We start from the raw sequence: 16,788 nt of genomic DNA, 5'->3' as shown, positions 1-16,788 counted from the left end.
AGTCAAATCATCTTTAAATATGTGCCCAGCTGTGCAGCTGTTTCTCGCTATTTTGCTCAGTTGATCTTTCCTTCCTACTTAAGGAGTTGTTGAAATACATTTCAGAAAGAGGCTTCCAGGCTTTTCCTCTGTGCTCACAGTAGATAACTGACTCCAGAATGATGACATTGGCCAGCAGAAATCCAGGTTGTCTCTCAGTCCCTTGTCTTTTGATCAGGGAACCTTACACTTCGGTGGCTACAGAGCAATGGCCTTCCATGGTGTGTAACTCCAAGGGGCACCCCTCTTACGGAGGATTCTGTAATAGTTGACTCGGGAGCGGGTAAGTAAAGGAGTTGGCCTTTTGTGGTAAATGCACCCTTCTTTGGCAAGGTGAGTGCTGTGGGTGGCTGTGTGAATGGGTATCCAACCGCCACCAGACCCATGGTGCCCTGTCCTTGTAGGGAGACCTCTGCTATCAAGACATCTGCCTCTGGTGCTCCACAAATCTCCTAAAGCAAATCTCAACCCACTGATCCTTTCATCGGTGTGCGTCTGCCCTCACCATTCTGTATCTAGATGAGCCTCCTTGAACATTCCTCTATTCCTTCTTTTCTAGGAAGCACTCCTTGGTTTAAACGAAGTCCCTGAGAATTTCACCTCTGAGTACTCCATATGTGTTTATATGTAGGTCTAAACAGTTTTATGAATAGCTACTCTCTATGTGTGCCGTAAGTAAGTAAATAGGTATGTAGGTAGATATGAATCAAGTAACCTGTTTTTCCTTGAGCCTGTTTCTTTTGGTACTTGAAACAAATGTTCAGGACCAAAAATTTGAAGGATATTTTTTAAAGTTGATTGAATGAGATAGCACCACCATTTACCTGCCCACCTAATTCTGACTCAGAGTTCACATGTATTAAAAAATTGCCATGCATCGATAACACTCATTCACTCATTCATTCATTCTGAATATTTAATGAGTGCCATATGTGCCCTGAACAAGAGAGTAGCCTAGCCCTCATGGAGCTACAGTCTAGTAGGGGAGACAGGTAGAGAAATAATTACAGTCCCATTAGGTAAGTGGTATAATGGGGGCAGGCTTATTTATAAACCATGAAAGATCAAGTCCAGCAAAGGAATTAAGGGTTTTCTAAAGCCAGGCTCCTAAATATCAGTAGACCCAGTCATGGCATCTATTGCACGGTTTGGATTGACATGTAGAAATCTGGAAACAACTATGCTGATTTAGCAAGCAGTGGAGGATTTGTAAATAAAGTCCATGGCTCTCTGTGATTTTTTGATTTTTGAGTGGTAGTCTTTCTCAGTGGAGACGTCTATCTGAAGTAGATGAATGCTGACTCTTTTGACTTCTCAATAAGCTCAGTCTTTTATTTTTTAGCCCAGGAAACAATAACAAATACAGCATTTGGTACAGAAGAGTTTCATCTTCAGAAGAAATAAAATTACAAATGAAATACCTTTCATGCTCATGTAACTTGACCATTCCTAATACCTTAAACTGTTCAGTAAGTTCAATGTGGAAATATGGCAAAGAAACACATGGGAAATAATCCTGGAATATCAAATATACAGATTTTGATTGAAACATGTTCTCAGGACAGGTATGGAGAGGATGGGAGTTTAGGGGGAATCAGAGGGGGCTTTGTCTTGGGCCTGCTCCCTTCTGTGAGGAATGAGACCAGGCTTTGTCTCGCCATATATAGGTGCACTGTGGGCAATTCACGTGAAAACACTTTGTAAACTGTAAAGTGTTTGACCAAAGTAAAGCAGGATTATTATTATAATTTTTAAAAGTTGCCTTATCGCCTAGAAAAGTTAATGTGCCTCAAGAGAGGAACTCAAGCAATGAAAAAAGTCTAGTTTCTATAATATCTCTTCCTCGATTATGCAAGGAATCCTCCAGAAGCAGTGATGGGGTGATTTTAAGATTCAGTTCTGAAATTTTGAGCAATTTGAAATAGAGTACTATATTGTGTTTTCTTGGTTTAGCAGACCGTAAATACATCCACAGGATTTTTATTTACTCATAACCTGAAATTAAAAAATGGTTTCTGGTGAAAATTACAAAAGCACTGTGTTCTCATAAGTATTCTCAAAATTTGGGGACTCAAAATTTATGAGTCTTATGTTGTACAAGAAGCATCACCTTTGTGTTGACAGTGGATAAGGCATGTATTTTCCAGCATTGATAATTGTGAGTGAAACAAACATAAATGAGAATGACTCCAGCATTTCAAAATTACATCCCAAATCGTCCAAGCTTGGGATCTTTTACCTGAAGATTATGTGTGCAAATGCATTCATTCATTAACTTATACCTATAAAATATAAGCCTGTAAGATATCATCCAATTGAAATCTCCCATTTCATAGATAGTAAAACTGAGGCTCAGAGGGATTAAATTATTTACCTCAGATCATTCAACTAGTTTGTGGCAGAGTAAGAACCTGAATTCAGATCTCTTGACTTCTAGTGTAGTAGTTCTACCATGCTAACATGCAGAGGTTCGAGTACTTTTACAAAAAGTAATACTGAAGTTAGACTACTGCATACTCAGGGAGACTGGATAGCTCATTGGTTAAGCATCCGACTCTTGGTTTTGGCTCTGGCCATGGTCTCAGGGTTGTGAGATGGATCCCCGAGTTAGCTCTGTGCTGGGTGTGGAACCTACTTAAAATTCTCTCCTCCTCCCTCTCCCCTGCCCCCTGTGTGCACTCTCTCTCAAAAAAAAAAAAAAAAAGAAAGAAAGAAAGAAAAGAAAAGAAAAGAAAAAGAAAAAAGACTACTACATAGTCTTCTGTAATTTTGTCTTGGTTGATACTAAGATCATGTCAGTTTTTTTTTTCTTAAAATTCCATAATATTTAAATATCTGTGTTGGAGTTGATGTGAGGCAAGTAGAAAGATGTCTAAGTTGCCAAGCCCAAGTAAGAGAACCTGAGAGTCTCTTTTGGGTTCCTCATTTGAGCATGAGCATGAAAATCAATTCAGAAAGTTAGGAAATGAGAATGGGCACCAGATGACTATGTTATTATTTTTTTTGAAGGTAGGTAACTGCAGAATATATTTCAACATACTGTATTTATTGTCCACATCTTGAAGCATCCCCAAAACCCATTCTTCTCAAAGGTGTTGAGTCTCTGAAGGTTCAGAATTGATCAGCCGTGAAACTGTGACCTAATGTAAACTTGCTAAGAAATAGTATAATAATATCCTTGCCCTGAGGGTAAAACACTCAACTCTAGATTCACTCTTTTATCTTCACTCAGACTACAGTCATATCTCTTTGTTACTATTTCCTCTTCGCATTATGGTACAATTGACATTGATAAATAGCTTGGAGAAACTGAATTCAAAAAGAAAAAAAAGCTCTTGTACTGTTGGCTCAAAAATAATGTGTGTAGAAAGCCCTCTAGCTGGCCTCTCCATTCTTTTTTTTTCTCAGGCTGCAGCTGCTGACAGCAGACACACTGAGCTATAATTTGGCCACATTTGGCTCATGTAAATTGTGCTAAACAGTGAGCCCATAATATTTATTTTAAAGATTTCATTCAGTGAAGGTAAGCATTCTTGACTTGTGTATACATGCGAGCAAATGGAAAGCTGCAGATGCAAAGATCAGTTCTTGATTTCATGCCACACAATTAATACGGCTGCTTGATGCTCTATTCTTCACAGGTGCAGGGGTGTTGGGACCGTTTGAAGAAGTGTGTAGCTAATAGCCCACATATAATTCAGAAGAAAAAGTCTTCAATGGAAGACCCCCGGGGGATAAATGGACAGTCTGTAAGTAAACAGAATGTCAATCCTAAGGAAAGAGTTATTACTTTTAAAATTGAAATTACTATTTTTGTTGTAACCTGAGTGTCTGGAAATTCCTTGAAAGCTCTGTACTAATTTTTAATGATTTTAGAAGTTATGAATTAAGTAGTATACTATTTAATCAGCTTAACCTAATCTATATCTATCTTAGAGATATCGGTTATCAAAAGTAGAGTTCTAGAAGAAAAACGCCAACCTTCAGTATGACTTAATTACACCAAGATGAATAATGTAATTTTAAGGCTTACATTTTCCTTTGCCTCTGGGAAAACATATAGTTGTCTCATAAAACTTGAAATTAATGTCTAAGTTTTAGATTGCCTTGTGTGTATTTGTTTTATGAATACGTGTGTGTGTGCATCTTTCAAATGTGTATTTAGTGTTACTTTGCCAGTTTGATAAACTCTTGAATGCGTTTTAAGTTAAGGAGAACCTTAGGTTCTTAGGTTTTATTTCTTTTGTTTATCTTGTGAGCAGAAGAGAAAGGATTCAGAAATTTTCCTCAGGTTCTTATCAGGAAGAAAGCAAGCTTCCTTTGACTCATTAACAAATATTCCCAACTAGAGATAACCTTATAAATAACTTTTGGGGTATTTATAACTTGAATGAGGCAATGGATATTAATTTTTAAAGAGCACACGCCAGTAAGTTAAAGTTGTTATGGAAAGTGCCCATGGCAATATTTGGGGTAGCATACGTGACTTTGTCTTTTAGGTTCTCTGTTCAGATATGATGCTTTTAAACCTGTGGTTTCATAGCTCAGCTCTGTCCACGGTAGTATTATTACAAACCTGAAGTGTGATCTTTAGTAATGGGGTTGTGGTTCCTGTAAATGTGTGTTTTACAAGACCTGTTGGTGTTATACAATAAGCAGTAACTGCTAATGGTTAAAGATTTTAATAACAAAGGGTCAAGTGCTATCAGAGTATTTTTGTAGTCACACTGTATGCAGTTACAGGGTGTATTTTTATGGATCTCCTCAGTCATCTTGTGAGGTATCATTCCATAAGGGGTAGCTTTTAGCCTAAACAGGCAACGGACCCTTAACCCATTTAATTTGTTTGTTCTTTTAAATTCCTGTAATGGGCCAGGTGTATTTGATTTTATTATTATGTTAAAAATATTTTTGTAGTGCATATGAAATAAATGAAAAATTTAACTCACTAATAACTTCCTACTTATTGCCCTCTTTCATGTAACTTTTCTCTTTAGGTTGATGTAAATTGATGTGTTGGAGACTCACTAGGAAATTTAACAGTATTTGCAAATAAATGCTGATAATATTTCTTTTCATATTTTAAATTATGCAAATTCTATTTAAGAATTAAGAAATTAAGATCTGAGACTAACATTTAAAGAAATAGGTAAAGAATATAATGATTAAAAATGGTTTTTTTTGCGCAGGAGCCTGGGTGGCTCAGTTGGGTTAAATGTCAGACTCTTGATTTCTGCTCAGGTCATGATCTTGGGGTCCTGAGATGAGCCCCGCCATGGGCTCCAAGCTCAGGGTGGAGAGTCTCTCTCCTTCTGCCCCTCCCCCCTCTGCCCATGCACACACTCTCTCTCTCTAATTAAAAAAAATAATAAATAAATAAAATGGGTTTTTTTTGCATATCATAACAGTTGTGTTTATGGGATAATCTCATACGATCTTTTGGAACAGGCAAAAGATTATTAATCTCATTACATATCTTTTTGAGGTTTTTTTTCCTTTTTGCCACGTTAGAGTGAAACAGTTTTGTTCTTGAAAGCTATCTGGCTAGCTCAGCGGTCGCAAGCCAGGTGGGATGTTTCTCAAGGGCAAACCGCGTGGCACTGGAGAAGCGATTCCTAGCGATTTGGCTCCTGCCGGCTCCGCCCTTGCCAATGGCTTGAGTCTTTTCAGAGACCCTGTGCAGAGGCTTGGGGTGGGCACCCCTACAGGCTCCCTTCCTCTCATTCTCAGGTTCCCTCATTTCCTCGGGAAGGTGGGTGTCCTGGGCACGCTTCGCAGGCGCCCACACGAGCTGTGCCTTTCCACAATGTCAGCTTTATTCAAATAAAGCCACGTTAATCACAATTCTAAATTGGGCTCAGGATTCCAAGCTCCGTGACCTTTCACCAGGGGATTAAACTTGGCTTCTTACACAGCCCCCGGAGCAGGACGGAAGACAAACCATACAACAGACAAGATAACAGAGGGCGCAGGAAGTGAAGGAACCAAACGCGAAGTCAGCCTGTGGGCGCGCAGTTGAGACGAGGCCTTGGTCCTGTCCGGGTCCGCTCTCGGCCCTCAGTGCTTGGGATATTCAAGCAGCGAAGGATCTCAGTTCTGTTCAGAGATCGGACGGGCAGAGCCTTCTGCGGCAGCTGCCTGTTTTAAGCGGTCAGACATATAGGGGTCACGTCCGAAGAGTGTGACAGTTTGCTACAAAAATTCTCCCCTTTTGAATTGGTCTTGGGCCCCTGCAGACCTCCTCTGGTTGCTTGTTATCAGTTCTTTGGGCGGGGGGGCGGGAGGGGGGGTGTCAGCTGATGCTGGTCCCGGCGAGATCTCCTAGCTGCATACCTTAACTGCTAGCCTCATAGCTTGACGTGGGCTCCTGCTTGACATGCGGCACTCCATAGTGCTCCCTACAGTGCGGAACAGACTCAAGATGGGAAGAGGACCTAGAACATAGCTGAAAACAGTCTTGTACCTCAGGAAAGGAAAAGGATCAAAAGCAGACCAGGAGCAGTACCGGGAAGAGCTCACACTTCCAAACATGAACTGAACTTCCCCTTGCTCGGCATGGTCACCTTTCAAAGTTTTTTGTAGAGTAAGTTTCAACAATCTTCAGAGCAAACACAAGAGCACGTTGTACCCCCCACTGTACCCGTGTCAACATTATCAACATGCTGCCATTCTCATTTCATCTTTCATTCACTTTCCATGCCACCACGGAGAGATGCCTATTCTTTTATAGCTTTTATTTTTTAAGATAAAATTTACATACACTGAAAGGCACAAATAACTGTACGGTTTTGACAAATGAAAATACCCACATAATCCATATCCTACGACAAATTAGAACATTTCCATCTCCCAGGAAGTTCTCACCCAAAACTTTCTCACGCAATACTTCCGTAGTACCCATCCCCCACCCAAGTCAACCACCCTTCCAATGGTTTTCACCTTTGATCAGTTTTGCCTGTTCCAAAAGATCGTATACATTGAATCCTCCAGCATGTTTACTTTTGTTTCTGCCTTCTTTCATTTAGCATTAGGCTTGTGAGAGTAGTCAGTGTGGTTGCATGTACCAGTCATTTTTTTTTTTTTTTTGCCAAGTAGTATTTCATGGTGCACATTCTTTTTATACAATATTAAATATGTTCTATGCATTTCTCTGGGAACCTCAATTTCTGCATCTATCACATGAGGAGACAGAACTCCATTTAGCCTAGTGTCCTTTTCAGCTTTATTTTTGTAATTCTTACTTTCTTTTCTATAGACCTTTGCTCACAGAATTACCTTGGCTAATGGTCCATTCTGGATTGTGCGTCTTCTATTAAGACTTCATACTTGTTTCCCTAAGCATATTTCTGATAGGAGTAGGTAGGAGTTTTAGTTCCCTCACCAGAGAAATGGTATTTTTTTTTTTTAAGAAAAAGCTTCTTGAGAGGTTTTGCTCACAGCACCAGTTTTTAAAACTCATCTGTAATGCTCACCATGTGCAGTCATCAACATAATATTATGAATCTCTACTGCCTTTGTAAATAATGATTCTTTCTCAGGTCTCAGTGTTTCTTTCTCTACTCCCTAGATAAAAAGATATGTGGCTTGGTGGGAGAAGAGACAGCGAAGCCTCTTCATTCCTTCCTTGAAGCCCAGACAGCTGGACTGGGCAGGAGGCTAACGAGAGGGCCACAGTGTCCTTTTAGCTCCTTGACAGCTGTGAGCCCAGAGGGTCTCTGTGTGTGAAAGGCTGAGAAGAAATCCCAAGGCCTTCAGCGGGCAGTGAAGTGGAAATGCTTTTAATCTTGGTGCTGCCAGGCAGGCAATGTGAGATTTGAAGCTAAGTTCTGAGGTGGCCTGCGAGAAAATGATGATTTGAACTTCAGAAAGGATAATATTCCTATAATTTAGCCTCTTGACCCTCAAGGTGCTTTGGAAATGAATCTATCATGTGACAGGAGACTATGGGCAGAGGTCCAGGAGCTTCTCATTTTGATCCTAGATAGACATAGCACTGGGAAAAAATGTTACATTTTAAGTTCCACCTTTCTTATTCTGGAATGTTCTGTGTGTGTGTGCTTTCCACATCTAGAAAGAAGTAGCTTATGTGATTTTGTAAGTTTTGTCCACTCTTTAGTTTGCCTCATGAGGACAGAAAGGAGGAGAGGAGGTTTCTGGGGCTTTCCTTCATAATTCTGGCCACTCCTCTATCACCTCTTGAGGAGGACCCATTTGAGGAGCACACAGGTCCGCTGTCTCTCAGTAGAGCCAAGATTGGCCCTCTCTGAGGTAAATACCTCTGAAACACAAACATCAAAGAATCAAGCAATGGCTATGTCTTTCAATTTCTTTAGTGTATGAGGATTTCTGGAAGGAAATCATGTCAAGATAAGAAAAGCGTCTGCTAGCTCTTTGGGGAAAAAAGGGAATTAAAAATATATATCACTGTATTTTTCTTATGAAACTGTGAGGCCAGCAGTTAAAAACCCACCATGCAATCAACCTGACCCTTGTATCTGACTTAGACAGAGAGCCTGGTATCTTGAAAACCAAGATTCGGAGTCAGAAGACCTGGTTTTAACTGTTACTAGTTGTGTGACCTGGGGCAGATTTCCTAGCATCTGTCCCTTCAACAGTAAAACAGAGATGATAATATTTACCTTCTTCTCTTTAAAATTGCAATTTTGTAGGTAAGTGGGATCATGTATTTTAAAGTTCTTTGAAAACTGAAAAGTGCAATATAACTCTAATGCACTTTTAATGGAAATATCTCTAGAAAAGTGTGGTCACGTATAACAAATTATCTGGCCACCTGCAAGTTTGCAATAAAATTTTAAAAATGCAACCATCATACCAGTGCCAGTAATAAGCACTAACACTACATATGTTTGGTCATGGTGTTGTCAGCTGTGGGGAGAATCAGGTCTCCTGAGACTCTTCTAGAGAAAAATTTTCTTATAAAGACTACATTGTTAACTTGCTTATATTACAAAAATTTCAAATGATGGTATTCTACAGCTTTTTGGAATAAAACTATTTTAAGGTGCCATTGTATTCTCGTAACTATAACTCTTATGTCTTAAATTATGATAAATTTGAAACGCTAACTCCAGCTTTTGCTGAGATGCTGGGTTTTGCAAGAAAACCATTAAATAAAATATGTATGGACCTTATTCCTGTACTTGAAGATTCTAAAAAGGAAAAGTGACTTTTAACCAAAATGGAAAAATGAAATATTTATTTTATTAACAGAGAGGCACACTGTTTAACAGAAGTTTCTAAAAGTAGTTATCCCATCCATATGTGTAAGCCAAATTAACTGGGAAATTATAAATTAAATCAGGATTTCATTTATGCAGCTTCACCATGAATGAGAGGTTTTATATACATGAAATTTTTAAATAACTTAAATTTAAAAATAAAGAATTCACTGGTTTTCAATTTCTTTTTTTTTTAAGCATATTTGTTATTTGTTTCTTCAGGTTGCTATAACAAACTACCATAAAATAGGGGGCATAAAACAACAGAAATAAATACACTTCTGGAGGCTAGATGTAGAAAATCAAGATGTTGGCAGGGCTCCCTCGGAAACCCGGAAAGGACTTCTTGCTTGCTTCTCCGGAGCTTCTGGCGGTCTGCTAACAATCCTTGTGATTCCTTGGCTTGTAGCTGCAGCATTTTGACCTCTGCCACCTGGTCACATGGCATTCACCCCATTTATGTCTGGGTCTCGGCTTCTCTTTTTATAAGGATAATAGTTATATTGGGATAGAGCCCAACCTAATGATTTCATCTTAACTTGATATTTGCGAAGACCCTATTTCCAAATAAGGTCACATCCACAGACACTGGGAAGTAGGACTTTAACACACTTTTTTGGGGGGAGGGATACAAATCAACACATAACAAAGTCCAGTAAAAATGTGAGACCTAAAATAAAACCTTATCTTTGCCTACCCATCCCGCCTCGCTTCTCTGAATAACTCTGGTTTATTTGGTCTAAAGTGGTGGAGTCACCATGAGCTGGCTTAAGCAAACAAAAGGGAAGTCTGAAGGAAAGGAAGGAACCAGGGAATCCAGGCAGTTTTCTTTCTGTTTTTCTCTGCATATTTTCTTCAGTCCTCTTTCTGTTTATGGTCTGGCTTTGTCTGCTCCCCTTGTACCTTCTCTGGCTTACTGGGCCATCCACCACGCAGAAAGGGAGGCTCTGACTGGTCCTGCCTGGGTCATGATTCTGTGGCGGGTGGAGCAGGGAGCTGCAGCAGAAACATGGCAATTCCCAGATGAGGGGGCTGGGCAGACCACCCAACAGGTGCCTCCTCTGGCCCTTCAAGAAACTTCCTCATGGAGGCACCAGTTTGAAACCATAGGTCTAGTCCTACTTCAACATCTTATAGAGGGAGAGGTATAGCCCTGATGTGCCATCACCTACATTCTAATCATGTTGATGGGAATATCTAATAGTGAATAATTCTTTCCTGATGACTTAAGTTTCTTTCTACAACTATCAGCTGTTATCTGCATCCCTAGTATTCTAGTTTTTCTTCTCTCCCTTGACCTGAGAGTGGTGACGTTTAGCCTTTTCAGTCGTAGAGCCTAGAGCTGGGGCAGAACTGGTTGGGAGGGATGCACAGCAAATAGATATTAACTTCCAAGTTAACCAATAAAACCCTGACATGGAATCAGAATACCTGGTTTTGCATCACAGCTCAAGTATGGGGCCTTGGGAGAGTTATTTCAATTTTTCTTAGCCTCAACTTTGTTTTTATCCTAGAGATAATAAGATCTATATTGCTGGGTATCTGTGATGAAGAAATAAGGTTGAGTATGCCAAGGCACTGGGTAAACTGTAAAACAATATATACACCACTCGTGCCAAGCCCTGTGGGGCATCTTTCCCAAGGCACAGGACATTTTGAGTCGGATATGTCTGCTTCAGTCTTTGCTCCGTCCTTGGGGCAAGTTTTTAACCCTCTCTCAGCTTCAGTGCTTCCTCGTTTGTAAAGTGGGGAAAGTGATACCTTCCTTGCATGGTTGTATGGTTCAAAATATCATATGAAAGATATTTACTGACTAAGATCAGTTTCTGGAGTCCGACTCCTGGGGTTCAGATTTGAGCTGTGGTACTTGCGTGCTGCATGACACCGGGCCTGTCTGTGTGCCTCCCATGGGCCATTTTCCTGGTCTGTAAATGGGGATGAAGGTCATAACCTACACCACAGGGTTGGTGTGAAGATTGAATGAGATTATTTCTGTGAGAATGCTATGTCAGTGTTTTCTGTTGTTACTAACCTTATCTCCAACATGTCAGGCATACATAGGGTAAGCGCTTCAAAAACTTGAGTTGTTATTTAATTAAAATGGATTTGATTGGGGAGGATGAGGTACTACCTCTTAATTTAATGGTAATGGACACACATTCACAGGGTTAAGATGAGGTGATGACTCGGGATGTCAGACCACGCTGGAAGGAATTAGGCACATTTTTTCCTTTGCACATTAAAGAGCCCAGGTTGGAATGTGATCTGAGCGTTTGGAAGAGACTGGCCGTTAGAGTTCAAATTGGGCACCAGGTTTCATTACCAGCTGGGTATTTTAGGTGAAGAATAAAACCTAGACAGGAAAATTGCTCCAGAGCCAGGACAGTGACTTGTTTATATTTCTAGGGCCAAACACAAGGTCAGGCCCTTTACATGCACTCAGTAAACGTTTGTTTATCTGAGCTGGCTGGCAGCTCACATCCTGGTATAGCTCACTTGGTCCATACGTACCAAACAGATGGAGTGTGACAGGGATGAAAATTGCTTGTGGCTGATGCTGGAAAGAAAGGAGAGAGGAGCTCTAACCATTCAGACTCATTGCCTCCGATCTGTCTCTGCACTCTTAATAACTTGGGATCAGATCTGGATGTATATGAGCGTTAGCAATGACGCTATGCACAACTCTCTTTCTGAGTAAAAACTACAGACTTTGGGACTTTTTTTGGTGGGGGGAAGGTAGGAAAGGCAGCTTAAATACTTAAAAGAGAAAAAGAAAACCTCTCTGTAAATACCACCCAAAGTGTGGGCTGGAATAAGAAAGCCATTTTGATATAGCAATAATATAATAAACCTTCTCTTTTACAGAGAAAGTAAAAGACCAGACAGTATTTTGGGCTTTGCGGGTGAGAAGGCCTCCAGTCTACAGCTGTGGCATGAAAGTCTGGGTGGCAGGGAACTGAGCCACAGGCTAAGGTTAATGCCAGAAGAGAGACTGAGGCTCCCCGACTTTGTTTCCTTGTTAGCACGTGCAGGTGAGGCTACAATATCACCTCCACTCCCTTTCAGGCTTTCTCATTTTGCCCCTGTCAGGCTAGCACTCTCATCTTGGATGTGACTTCTTTCCTCCTGCTGGCCTCCTTGTTCTCATTTATAAAAGGGATTGAGGAGATCTCTTTTGGTTCGAACAAAGCATGATTCTATTAGTGTTCATAATGTACTGGATAATCAAAGTTAGTAACGTTTAGGCATCACAGAATAAATATGTGTGCTGGTCTCCAAGGGATGGGCAGAAGGACCCAGCACTTTCTGTGACCCTACCAAGTGCTCTGTTTGATGACCCCATTCCATAGTTCCCAGGTCTGAACCCTAATGTAATGTGTCTTCCCATTTCTAAGACCTCCTGTTTTTTTTTTTTCTTTTGCAACTTTTCTTCATCCCTCAGTCAATGAATACTATTATTCATAGAGCCCATAATATATCTTTATACTGGCACTAATATCATGATAAGGTTCTTCACCTTCCACATTGCTGTATATGTATAATTTTATTTATACAGAGTATCATATACAAATGTTCCTGTGATTATTTTTTAAAAGGTGCTCGGGATAACAATAAAGAAGCACTTCTGCATCTTGCATCCCATTCCTGCATATGTTTGTAGTGATTTCAAAGTAAGTGTACAAATTCTTTGATACTCCTCCCTTTAAGATGGAGCCTTTTGATGATGAACCCCTTGAGATAACCCCTCCTGTTGGATATGGTCTGGGCTTAGTGAGTCACTTCTAATAAGCAGAAATATGAGCAGAAGTGGTATGCCACTGTGGATACTAGGTCATAAAAGTCACTCTGGCCCCCTCCTTGCCTTCCCTTGAATCACTCACGGTAGGGAAAGCCAGTTGCCATATGGTGAGGACACTCAGGAAGCCTCGTGGAGAGGACCATGTGGCCAAGAACTAAAATCTCCTCCTTCTCCCTCCACGTGATAGAGCCTTCTTGGAAATAGATTCACCAGCTCGAGTCCAGCCTATAGGTGATGCAGCCCCAGCAGACAGCCTCGGTGTATCCTCATGAGAGTCCCTGATATCCAGTAACACTTAGATTAACCTGCTCCCAGATTTCTGACTCTCAAAAATTTTGTGAGATGATAAATGTATGTTATTTTAAGATGCTAAGTATTGGGGTAATTTGTTACACAGCAATAGATGACTAATACAGTGATTCCCATCCACTTATTTTTGCATTAAAATTATCTTTATTCCATATTTTTGAACAGAAGTGAAGCTTAATAATATAATTATATAAATAAGTATTATATTGGTTATAGATAATATAGTTATATAAATATATATAATTGTATAAATATAGCTAATATAACTTATTTTTGTGTTTCATGTAGAAACAATCACAGGGTGTTTTTTTTTTTTTTCCCTTTTGCCTGCTGGGTACATTCGGATGGCAATTTATTTTTATCTGCTCCCCCCCAAAAGAGAACGTTTTCTTCTTTACACAATAAATGCTTTGAACTGCTAATTAGGGTATATTTTATACTATGTTATATTGTCCACACACACTTAAAATCTGCTTGCCTTCTTGATGGTGAGCTGTTAGAGGGCAGAGAGCCCGGGAGAGGAATAATCACCTGTTCCTTTGACAATCAGCCCTCTGTTTTGTACACTGTAGAAGCAAAAGATGTTTCGGTTGATTCAATGAATGAATGAATAAGTACAATTGCCTGGAGCAAAGATTCTTTAAACAGAGAGAAGTCTTCCCAAGTGCTGGTTTGGCAGCTTTTGCTCCACATGGGCTCCAGGGAACGAAGCACCTTTGGAAACAGACCAGAATCAAGCTCAGAGCCTTTCTTGCTCTGTCAGGTTTCATGAAGGTAGAGGGACACCGAAAACAAACACGACTACTGTGAAACATCATCAATGGGACCTCCATTAATGGAAATTCCTGATAATTTAAGCAAAGGATGAAGTTAATTCTTATTTGTATCCTTTTATGAAAACAGGATTATAAAAGAAAATGACACAATAGTTTAGTTTTACCTATGTTTATGAGTATAGAAAAAAAGGTGGGCAAAAGAGGCTGACAATTAAATAGCAAAAATTTCATGTGCTTTTGCAAGTAAATCTTGTTCATTTAAGAAATTTTCCAGTGTTCTACTAAGTCAAACTAGATCGAATAATGTTTATATTTCAAAGGAATTCTTGAAATCTCTGTAAGAGGGCTCCCAAATTCAAACTTAACATAAATCAGACTAACATTCTCTTATTTTTAGAATTTTGACTCAAGTGACACTGTGAACATATATACAACTATCTCACATCAAAACAGCAATAACTGAGCTTGTGCTCTTCCCAGTTTAAGTCAGGAGATACCCGAGAGGATACAGGAGTGAGCATGGGCTTAGCAAGCAGCAGAAGGCTTGAGTCCTGACTCAATTGCCCACCTAGGTGTGTGCAAATCTCTGATCATCTCTGAGCCAGGGTCTTTATCTCTTAAAATAGGGATAATAGTTCAGTCCCGTGTATCTCAGAATTGGTGTAAGGATCAAAAGGAGAACATGAATGCCTTCATTAAGCAAGATAGTAATATATATACACATGTGTTTACCAAGAGCACATCTTAAAAAACAGCCAATGCAGGCTGCTTCTTCTAGGTGGTATTCAAAAACAAATTTCTATGTCCTTTTTTAACAATTTCCCTTCTCTTTGAAAGGGAAACGAAAAGGAAAAGTTTAAATTACTGATTTTATTTCATTATTATTATTTTTTTTTATTTTGAAATGATGTGCATAATGTAAGGAGATGCAAGGGATAATTGCTACTGGGTTGTGCAAATGTTGAAATGGATGACTGTGAATTCACTAGTTCTTGTTTTTACTTAAATCATGTCTAAACTAATTTTAGGGATCCCAGAATTTAAGGTAATTCGATAACTAGAAATTCTGCAATTATTTTATTATATCAAAAATCGTTTGGCAAGGTATATAGTACATGATGATTTTGTTCTTTATTGAGGCTTTTGTATTTCTTTACAAGTATTTACAGTGTATATAAAACATCTTGGGTGTTTTTCAAGAATGAAATTTTATGCTTCAAGTAACCAGCTATTAACCTTAACGGCAGTCATGTTTTACAAGGATAAAAATAAATGCTAAATTTTTTATAATCTAAAAATAGTATCTGAAAGGAAATGCTAGAGTATTTAAACGATCTATTATTTAAAGGTCCATTTGTAATTTCCATTTACAAAAAGAAATAGATTTTCTTGGCATAAAGAACAATGGCTAAATACACATTTTACTTCTTTTACTGTCAGTCCTCACACTGGTGATTTTTAACGATTTGTCCATTCAAGTTTCCATGAAACATTTAAAAAACAAACATTTCTTGCCTGGCTTCATCTGGTAAGCTGGGAGCGTTAACTTTAAAAATGGGTTCAAAAATATTTTGTGTTTGGGTGTGTGAAATTATGTATCCTGAAAAATGTTTATAATTGGTTAAGTATGCCTGCATTTAACCACTTGTATTCTCAAAATAGGAAACTACTGGTGGTAAAATAGAACCCAAACAACTTAAAATAATTTCATCCACAAAGCTGACTTTTATTAACGTTCATTGGTTAAAACATTCACTTTAGACATTAGAATGACTTATTTGCTCAGATTCCAAATTATTTGGGAAACAAATATACTTAACCATTTACTATGGATTAATGAAATCTGATCTATATTTTAACTTAATCAATTAGCATTTTATTTCATCTTTTTAAAAAAAGGCTTATCTTTCTGTTTGCCCTAGGATAATTTTTTAAATACAGTGACTGATTTCCATCAAAATCGATAAAACTCTTACTTACATTTTAAATTTAAACTGTGAGTCACGCTGCCACCTTAAAACACTATTGCCAACAAATATTTTCAAATGAACTGTGTGATCCATTTGTAATATTGAATGGAGACAGTAATTCAGAGAACCATCAACAATGGCCACAAGAGAAATAACTACACTAATTCACACAAGTGTGTTATGAGATTGGATGGTGAACTTCTCAGTTCTTGGAGCTTTAAGAAAGTTGCATTACCTTCTTGGACAAAGGTGATCTACTGGAATTGTGACTGAAGTTAGTGGCTTTTACCTACACTGCCAATAAGAGTTGAATACATTTTGATATTACTTTGGAAGACCGGACCCCACAATCTTATGTTCTTACAACCTTAAAAAATGAGAAAAGATAGGATAATATAAAAGACATTTCTAAAAGTAAAGTTTGTAATCCTATAATGTAGTGAAAACTTTTAAGATGATAAATATGTTTTGCTAAAAAATGAAAAAATATATTGCATATTAAATTGATCAAATTATCGTTCCAAGAGTCCCTTTATGTTGTTGCCAAAAAAGTTGTTTTCGTTGATAGCTAAATTCTCCATACATTGTATATTTTTAAGTCATTAGACCAGTAATCATTCTTAAATACTTGAAGTTACAGGAAAAGATGAAATGGG

At 38.7% G+C, this 16,788-nt stretch overlaps 1 protein-coding gene across 7 annotated transcripts in view; it reads left to right on the top strand.

Annotated features, from left to right (window-relative positions):
- The window catches only part of EYA1 (EYA transcriptional coactivator and phosphatase 1), a 356,518-nt gene that overhangs the window by 9,070 nt on the left and 330,660 nt on the right, over positions 1-16,788 (top strand). For all 7 annotated transcript variants that reach the window (XM_027582479.1, XM_027582545.2, XM_027582507.2 and 4 more), the window contains exon 2: positions 3,681-3,788. In XM_027582479.1, the coding sequence (XP_027438280.1) occupies positions 3,756-3,788 (33 nt within the window). In that variant the 5' untranslated portion in view covers positions 3,681-3,755. The remainder of the gene's footprint in view (positions 1-3,680; positions 3,789-16,788) is intronic.

This window comes from Zalophus californianus, chromosome 4 (assembly GCF_009762305.2).
Source record: "Zalophus californianus isolate mZalCal1 chromosome 4, mZalCal1.pri.v2, whole genome shotgun sequence".
NCBI classification, from domain to species: Eukaryota; Metazoa; Chordata; class Mammalia; order Carnivora; family Otariidae; genus Zalophus; species Zalophus californianus.
The sequence above is the reverse complement of the archived record's forward strand: the minus strand, read 5'-3'. Positions and strand labels throughout refer to the sequence as shown.